The sequence below is a fragment of the Ochotona princeps genome, chromosome 13 (genome assembly GCF_030435755.1).
Source record: "Ochotona princeps isolate mOchPri1 chromosome 13, mOchPri1.hap1, whole genome shotgun sequence".
NCBI lineage: Eukaryota > Metazoa > Chordata > Mammalia > Lagomorpha > Ochotonidae > Ochotona > Ochotona princeps.
The window spans coordinates 2,480,127-2,490,219 of NC_080844.1; the positions used below are offsets into that span (position 1 = coordinate 2,480,127).

The following is a 10,093-nucleotide window of genomic DNA, read 5'->3' on the forward strand; positions in this document are numbered from 1 at the left end:
GGCTTCCAAGATTGCAGTTGTATTTATTTACTGCCTTAAATTGCAATTGAATATAGTATCACTTATTGCAGTATGTTTTCAATTTAACTTCTTCATTTACTTCAATTTGCTCTAATTAGATATAACTCACCTGCACTGACTCAGCATGCTTTGGTGATATTGAATAACAAGGATGAAGTTCATTTAAATTCAACCCAATGCTCTTGTTCAGGTAAATTGGAGCAGAAGACACATGTTTTTTACATTTTTTATAAACTCACTACTTGACAGATTATTCTGGCTATAACCTCATTATTTTAGTGATTTGTAGGTTGTCATTAGTGAAACTTTAAAAGTGCACTTTCATTTCCTTCTTGAATCTACTTGATTCAGTTGATATTAACAAGTAACTTCTATAGAGCATTTTTTTTGTTTGAAAACAAACAGTTATGATTTCCTACTAACTTATCTTGCTGAATATTTTGTTACTTCTGTTTTTTTTCAATGATTCTGGGAACTCAATTTTAATGATTGTGCATATTTTCATCATTATCTTTACAGTTTTTCATTTTTCAACATTAAACAACACTTCCAAAGAACAGGTAACACATTGTAGTTATTCAATGCTGTTGGATCCTAATTCTGTTTATTCTTCTAAAATTTGTCCATTTTATTAAAAATGTTTGAGGGCACTTACAATAGTGGAAAAGATGTGTATTGCTTGATTCTGCCAGCTCACTCAATTTTGTCAATAAACACTAATAACCAATTCACACATATTTGCACATCAAAAGTTCTTGTTACATTTCAATAATGTAAATGTTGCCGTATTTCTTCAAATGCTTCTCTCTATAAATATGAAAAAATTATGAGACCATCAGGCAAATATTGGTGTGGGGGATGAAGAAAACATTGATATTATCTGGTCACTATTTGTCATTAATGTGTTTTACTGAATGGCTCATAATGTGTGAATATTGTAACACAGTTACATATCTAACTATAATTTGTATTACATCATTTCACCTTAAACATATTACTAAATGTATTGATTATGATCATTGAGATGCAGAAACAGTCAATCATTTATTCAGTTTGAAGGTGCTACACAATTGTTTCTGCTTTACTAGAGTAAGCTTTGGAGAATATTCAGCATCCATTTAATCAACCAAGCATTGATTCCTAAGTTAACTCAAGGCATGTCATGTGGTTGTGGAAGGGTTTTGTACTTTTGCACGTTTTTTCTGAATGTGAGTGATTTTCGCTTTAATTATTTATAAAAACATACACAATTAGATGTATGTATTTAGAGAAATTATTTCAAAATGAGAAATCAAACTAAAATCATATTGCTTTGTTGCAGACTTTAAAGACTATAAAAGTTTCAAAAATTGTGTATACTAACAAATTTTCACATTATTGAATTAGAAGTGCAGAAGTTTTACTATAAATAATTTTACTAAACATTCAGAGTTAATTAAAGTAGTAGGTACAACAGAAAGGATAGTTTTTGCATGATTTCATATAAATAAAGATTTATGGTGACATGCGTTCTCTGTTTTATTTCATAGGTGTCTGAAATATTTTCAAATATGCTGATATGAACAAAATGTTCAGTAATGTTATCACTGAAACATGTGTATTTTTTCGAAGCTGGCATTGGTATCTTAGCCAATACCTTCCTCCTTGTCTTCCACATCTTCACAATCCATCAAATGCATAGACCTAGACCAACAGACATGATCACTTGTCAGTTGGCATTTGTCCATATGGTGATGCTACTTATCGCTCTATATATTTCATCTGCAGACATGTTCAAATCCCTGGGATTTCCAAATGAATTAAAGTGTAAAGTTATGCTCTACGTGAGTAGAGTGTCTAGGGGTCTCTCCATCTCCATCACCTGTCTGCTGAGCATTGTTCAGGTCATCACCATCAGTCCCAGCTCCTTCTACTTGTCAAGATTTAAACAGAAACTCACAAAACATATTGCCATTGCTTTCTTCTGTATTTGTTGCTTCAGCCTTTGTTCCAATAGCAACATGATCATCAACACTGTAGCTCATTCCAACAGGACCAATCTCCTCAATGTCAGTAAGTACTGCTCACTCAGCTCAATTAATTCCATTGTCAGGGCACTATATCGCATGATTAACTTGTCCCAGAACATTTTCTTCGTAGGAATGATGCTCCTCTCCAGCATGTACATGGTGATTTTCTTATGTAGCCATCAGAGGAAGTCTGAGTACCTTCACAGCATGAGCATTTCCCCAAGAACCTCCCCAGCAAAAAGGGCCACCTGTACTGTCCTAGTGCTGGTGAGTTTCTTTGTGATTATGTATTGTGTGGATAGTATTATCTCATTCTTCTCAGCTGTATTGTGGAAATATGAACCTGTGGTCCTGGGTGTGCAGACACTGGTGGGAAACATGGATGCCACTGTCAGTCCTTTGGTGCTCATTAGCTCTGACAAGAGAATAGTTGACATTCTGAAAAAAGTAATATTTGCCAATTTTTTCAAGAGTCAGTAAAGTAAGACAGAAATATAAAATGCATCATTTGTGACATATTCAACCATCCAGAATTTTAATGTGATACAAACATGGGAAATTCTACTAGTATGTCTTTTTATTTCCACTTTGTCACTACCGAAATCTATATGCCTGACTTCTTTCAAAGATGTCCATGTATTGAAAATTCTTCCTCTTCTACTTTCTAACTTTGTCAAGGAAAACTTTTTCAGAGTGTGCTTATAAGAAGTTCTTTATAACACCTAAATGTTAATTCTACTTACTTCCAAAGAAATCTAAATTCACCTTTGCTTGTTGAATGCTTAGTAATTATGTGCCCAATTCCAGGTTTAACTACTCTGTATCTGTTATATGATAATTTTTATCTCGACTTTAACATTGTATAAGGTTTGGGAAGTGTTTTTAATTTGCTATGTTTCTTTCTCCTGAATGGAAAACTGTATAGAGATTATTTAAATATTTTTCCTAAATTTTCACTTTTTGGGCCTGGCCTGGCTAAAGCCCTCACATTACACACACCTGGGAGCACATAGGCTTGCTGCCTCATTTCCTAGAAGCCCCACTTCTCATCCAGCTTCCAGCTTCTGGCCTGGAAAATGATTTGAGGAAGTCCCAAAGCCTTGATACCCTGCAACCACATGGGAGATCTGGAAGAATCTCATGAATCCTGGCTGCTGGCTTCAGATCAGAACAGCTCTGGCCATTAGGGCCTCTTGGGGAGAGAATCAGCAGACAGAAGATCTTCTATCTTTCTCCTTTTCTCTCTGTATATCTGTAATTCTAGTATAAATAAGTAAATATTTTTTAATTTACTTATTGACACTGTACATTTTGGAAACTTCCATAATATAAAATACTATAATAATGTCTTTAACTTTTTTGTATATTTAGAATATAATTTGTAGTGTTTTCTAACTTCCATTGAATGTAATGTATTTACCCTAACTGTGCTTAAAATCACAGTTCAGCAGTCTATTTAAAATGATTTTATTTGGGCCCAGCACAATAGCCTGGTGGCTAAAGTCCTCGCCTTGTGTGCTCCAGAATCCTATTTGTGTGCTAGTTCATACACAAGCGGCCCAATTCCCATCAAGTTCACTGCTTGTGGCCTGGGAAAGCAGTCAAGGAAGGTCCAAAACCTTGGGACCTTGCACCCAGGTGGGAGACCCAGAGGAGGATCCTGGCTCCTGCCTTCAGATCAGCTCAGTTCCAGCCATTGCAAACACTCGATGAGTGATTCAATGGGTGAAAGATCTTACTCTCGATTTCTCCTGGTCTCTGTGTTTTTGACTATCCAATAAAAATATAATATATATTTTAAAATGCTTTTCTTCATATAAAGTTAATAAACTGAATCTATTCTCATGAGTATCATATGCTTTATGCTGAATAAATCCACTATGTTTCAGTAATTTACTTCTTTTCAAATATGCATTTGAATCATATGATTTCATATAATTTTGCATTAATTTTCTTTATACATTTCATTGATGCACCTGATTTAAATACCACTCCCAAGTGAGAAGTTTATGTGGTGTGGAATTTTATTCTGTTAGTTTACTTACGTGTGGAAAATAACATATTGACTCTCAAGTGAGGCAGATGTCTGCTTCTAATGTTTGTGTTAGTGAATTTTAATTCCTTTTCTCTCTCCAAACTTTATAATCCAAATAAAAAAAACATTTGTAATATTGCTGAAAAATCTCTGAAGAATTCTAAACTTGCTCCTCACTTTAATCCCTTGTCCAGATCTTTTATTTGGTTTATGTTTTCACTTGATGTCCTCAAAACTCCCTTCCAGCTTCTTTAGGCATTTTAGTGAAGCTACTGGATTTTGACAATTTTAAACTTCCACACTAGAAGTTTGTACTCAATATAACATTTTTCTCCAAAAAAGCACAATTTCTGAAAGCATGCAAATGACATTTCAGATAATGTTCTGAACTACCCAAGCATATTTCACGCAAAATATTTTTTTCATTTACCAAATACTTCTCCAACGTGGACTCGAGTATGATAATCTGTAAAATATGATTGTTTTCACAGCATGTAAGTAATTTCACATTTTACACGAAGTTATTTCATGTTACACTGAAGTATTAAGTTAATACTGTGGAGGTTATTCATATGAATTCAGGACTTTATCTTCAACCACCATTTCTCTTCATTAATCTTCCCATCTGTGTACAACATAATCTTATCGGATGATCTAGCCAAATTTTGTGTTACATAAATGATCTCAATGAAATGTCCATGTAGACGCATGTCTCTTGTGATTTAATTTTACTTGATGGTTTCTGTTGTCTTTACAGTGCTGAGAAAATATCTGCAGGAATTCTACTGTGAGGGCTGCAATGACAGGTTTTATACACAATGTATTTTTCTAAGTAAACATACCTGATTTCAAAATGTTGCCCACTTTATTTGGAAGCAAAGAAACCGACATAAAAACATCAAAACATCTGAAACACAGCCAAAACAGCCAACAGACTCTCAATGGACTATTGAAGTTACCCTTTCCATGTTGGCTTCCTTATATGAGAGAGAATATATGGTATTTCTACCTTTTTTTCAATGATTTTATTATTTATTTATTTAAATTTATTTATTGATTTCATTGCATTATGTGACACATTTTTTTTATGCACTTGAATTCCCCCCGCCCATCCCCAAACCCTTCCCGGCCCCCCGGCGGATTGCTTCACCTTGTTTCATTTCCATAGTTCAAATTCAGTTGAGATTCTTTCATTGGAGGTTTTGACCAATCATAAAGTCCAACATCTTATTGTCCTGGTAAGTTCAATGGCTTCTTGGTGAGACCATCTCTGGTCTGAAGGTAGAACCAGCAGAGTATCATCCCAATCAAGTAAAAAACCCAACATAATATTTACAACCATTTACAACATTATGGAATTAATTGACACGGTATTGATTAACCAATATGTTAATAGGAAAATGCAGGTTCTCAACCTGTGACTTCCTCATAGACATTTCAATTTTGGTTTATATTCAACCATGTTCTATATACCTTAAAATGGCTATAGATTGCTATTCAGCTGTCTCTTCCGAAAAATAGTTAAAAAAAATGTTCTAGATATGAGAAAAAAATGTCTTTGGTATTTTGAGATTGCAATAAGCTTGTAAATTGCTTTAAGTACGATGGGTATTTTGATGATATTAATACTTTCAATATATAGGAATTTGATTTTAACAGATAATTTTGTACTATGAATGTTTACTGTTAGTACCAGGTGTGAAATATGGCTTTTTGTTATTGTTATACTTTTGTTTTGAAAAGATTAATTTTTCTGGCAGAAAGTCTTAATTATTTTAGAGGTAATCTGTGACTACTTTACCATGTGTGTGTTTTTCCTTTCTTCCTGCATGTTCCATGAGGAAGATATTCTGACTTTGTAGATGAAACATGCTTATGCTTTATTGTACAAGAAGTCTTATGTTTTTAAAACAAATAAAGGTGTTTTTTTTTTTAAAATGTTGCCCACTTTATTCTACGCTTTGGTGGACAAGTTTTTAAAAAAATTGCTTTGCATTTGGTTCATGAGTAGCACTGTTGTCTTTCCCGAAACAGTGATCACCTTGGAAGTGAAGAGGTGAGACTATAATTATGCCAGTTCTCAGTAGTTAACAAGTCAACTTGAGTATCACACTGGACTCTTTCACCACCCTGAGCACTTTCCAGAGATTCCTAGTTGTAAGAGCACACACCATTGGATATCCATATGAAGAGTGTAGTGTAAAGAAATGAAAGCCAACACAGAAAAACACCAAGAAATGTTTCTACACATGCCTAAGCATTAATGTATTAATGTGAGAACCCAGAGCAAGGAAGACAATATGAAGTAACTTAATACTAGTTTCATACCGGAGTTTGAAATGGCTAATGAAATGTCTGGAAATTAATCCCAGAAAATGATCATAAAATTAATGCACAAAAATATATTGCTGAGATGAATAAATCTAAACCCTATGTGGATGCAAAATTTTGCTGAGACAGTTATGGAAGGTATATCAATCTGAAATACTGCAAATGAAGTATTCAGCAAGTGTAAAGTACATTGGCAATCCTTAAATATGCTTCTGATGAGACATTTGATGAACACTCACACATCCAAGGCCAGCTAATCCTGGACAAGTGAATTGAAATTAACTTGAGGGAGCAAGGAATATGTTCTCAACAACTGATGCTGAGAAAACTGGGTTTATGCTGCAGAAGTATGAAACAAGTCCCTTCCTTTGTAACTACAAATATTAAAGCTTACTAAGGATGTAAATCTGCAACAAGATGCCATCAAATTCCTTGAGGAAAGTATCTGGGAAACTCTGCAAGACATAGGTATAGGTAAAGACTTCCTGTAAAAGACCCCAGAAGAATAAGCAATTAAAGCATAAAACAATGGCATCTGCACTGTAAAAGGAATTGTCCACAAAATACTTTCAATCTTTGCAAACAATGGAACATTAATATCAGAATGTATGAACAGCTCAAGAAGCTCAACAACACAACAGCAAGGAATCCATTACAAATGGGTAAAGATTAATGTAGGAACTTTCAAAGCATGAAATATAAATGGCCAAACTGCTATTTTTAGGTAATGCCTATATGTCATTGAAAATGTGATTTTTAGTCTTACAAAATTTTTGTAGTGTCTTATGATTGGGGTAAATTTAGGTTGTGAAAATTGTCTCAAAATTATATGCATATCTAAGAAAAGGAAGAAAGTTATTCTTATTGGGTTGAAATCAAGGAAATCAGTGGAGTGAGAGGAATGAGATTGTCTATGATTAATGTGAAACCCATAAAATGTGTTCTATTTGCATGAGTCAATATTATAAATACTGTCATATTTATCCAATTTTCATACTTCAGTGGATTGGTGGCCATACCACTTTTTAGTTCTGGAAGATTAGGATAATTTATCCTGGGGAAATAAAGTGGATTAAAATTATGTCTACTGCATGCAGTTTGACCCTGGGGAAGGGCAGTGCAAAATGAGGCTCATGGGCAGCTCAACACCTCAAGATTTGGAGCTCTGTAGATTCTTGATCCAGATGGCCAGGGCAACAAGAGTGCCGGCCCAAACCTGCAGGCCACCAGGCATCTAGATGGGGGTTTGAGGTGTGGTGCATGTGAGACACAAAGACTCACACCCAGGTGAGGAAGGACTACAGAAGGAACATCACTCAGAAGGCCACTGTACTTGCAAGTAAAGGAGGCGGCTGAGCCAAGTGGTTGGGTGGAAGGAACAAGAGGATCATTAATGGCCAGAATGAATCACCAGCACACGTGGTACACCTGAGCTGGGGTAGCTAGCATCACGACCACCAAGCACTACTCCATTGTGCACATGAAAGCTAACTCTAGGGACTTACTTGGCAGGGCTGGATCACAGTACCCGACAGTGAGAATCTTGCCCCTGCAGAACTGCAATCTCCACTGGTATGCACAAGATCTGTGGCTGGGAACAGGACTGGTTGTGAGCTCAGGGAAAGCACTGACTGGGTTAGGGTTCCCAATGGTGAATGCAAAGGCTAGAATGGAGGCAGCATTCTAGGCAGTCGTCTTTGGCATGATGTGGACTGGATCTAGCGAGCCCAAGACTGGACAGGCCAGCATCACTCACTGGTTCTCATGACAGTTAGACAACGTCGTACAGAAGTGACTGGACTAAGTCCGGGCTCCTTCTGAATCCTATGAAAGCTGTGTCTGGGGCTAGATCATTTGTGACTTGGTTGTAGCACCCAGTAGCACAAATCAGAATACTGACTGGACCATTTGGGCAAGGACAATTTCTCTGCCACAACAAGAGGTGCTAAGTTATTTCTGGCCAAGGACCCACTGGTGTCTGCAAGATCTGACACTGGGTGTTCTGATGGAGGAGTCTGGAGAATTCCTTTGTCAGGACACAGTCCCTGCAAACGAGTGCAAGAACCACAGCAAGGAGTAGTTCATACAAGGCTGGGTTACATTACCTACCAGACGCATATGGGTCAGGTCAGGGGATGGGCTAGGATGGGCCAGTTCATAATATTTATTGGCAAATCTGAGATTCAGTATGTGCTTGATTGGACCCTGCTTAAGCTGCAACACCAGCCAGTCCACATTAAGGATGCCGAGGTGTGCTGAGCTATGCCACTCTGGGTGAGATGCGTACCAGATCCTTGTGTTCCACGGGTGGGGTGTGTAGCTGGGCCTACAGGCATGGTAGCTGCTGGGTCTGTTGGTCTTGGGAATGTGGGTGTCAGGTATGGCCCTGGTGACATGGCGTGGGTCTCTGAGCCAACCTGCACGGTGGGTGTCAGGTTCTTCAGCCGCAGGGTTGTGGAGTTCTGCCAGGCATTACATAGCCTGGATCCTTGCATGTGCAAGAATGAAACTATGAAAGTACTGGAAGAAAACACAGGAAACATAACTCTAGATATCAGTATAGGAAAAGTGATTTGGATAAGACCTCAAAGATATAGGTAATGAAATGGAAAAATATGCTCCTGAGATTGTTTCAAACTATGAGGCTTATTATCATAGAACAAACAATATACAACTGCAAGAATGCCAGAAAATGTTTTAAAGCATTTATTTGACCAATACCTAGCATTAGAATATATATTCAAAACAATTCAGCAAAATAAAAATCCCCTAAATTCAGCTAACAAAATAAGCACAGGAAATATATTTGAATGAATTTATTGCTTAAATTAATGAATTCATTGCATAAATAAATTATATGTATATAACTCATGTAGATGTGCAGTGTGTATATAAATAATAACTTCAAATTGAAAATGAACTGGGGATAATTTTTTATCTGTGGCACCAGCAACCAATATCATCACTGGTTATGATCCAAACCATTGCTTATTCTGGAAGTCACACAGAATAGTTCAAATCTTTGAGCCCCTGCACCCATGTGGGAGAGCTAGAGAATTTCCTACTTCCATGATTTGAACTGGCTCAGCTCCAGCCACTGTGACCATTTCTCACTCAGTTCTGAAGTTCTTATCCCATAGACATAGCATGTCTTCCAGGTCATGAGTGGCACGTACAAGGCATTTGGACACAAAAGCATATGCAGCAAAGAAGAGGTACAGAAAAAAATGGTAGAGGATCCAAAGGGGGAATGGGCTGAATGTGGCCTTCAGGATGAACAAGTTTGTTGCCCAAATCACTTCAATGTCAGTTATAGCCAAAAAACCCCATCAGCTTTGTGACGTATTTCTGAATCATTTTGACTGTAAAACCTGTCCTTGGAATTTAATCACCAACACAAGGTTTCAAAAATGGATTCAAATATTTAGTCTGATCATGAAATGAATTTTTTTCTTTTCTCTACCATAGTTCCATTATGAATTATTGTTTTCAGAGCAAAAGGAAATTAGTCCCAGGCTAGAAGTGATGTTTCAACAGATGTTTTACTTAGCGTTGGAAATACGCTATTGGAATTCTTAGACTTCTGGTCTATCTTCAATACATATACGTTGCAGGCATTTTAAGGTCTAACTACAATTGCATTTAATGAAGTTTAAGAATAATTGAGTAATGTCCTGATCTTAATATCAGTTGTGTG

At 36.5% G+C, this 10,093-nt stretch overlaps 1 protein-coding gene across 1 annotated transcript; it reads left to right on the forward strand.

Moving 5' to 3' along the window:
* Nucleotides 1-1,598: 1,598 nt before the first annotated feature.
* On the forward strand, nt 1,599-2,510 carry LOC131481747 (vomeronasal type-1 receptor 51-like). The gene has a single exon (XM_058671876.1). The coding sequence runs from the start codon at nt 1,599-1,601 to the stop codon at nt 2,508-2,510; it is 912 nt and encodes a 303-aa protein (XP_058527859.1).
* The last annotated feature ends 7,583 nt before the right edge of the window (nt 2,511-10,093 follow it).

Bases quoted from the DNA above. Each gene is read 5' to 3' on its own strand.
- LOC131481747 (XM_058671876.1), top strand. From the start codon at position 1,599: ATGTTATCACTGAAACATGTGTATTTTTTCGAAGCTGGCATTGGTATC.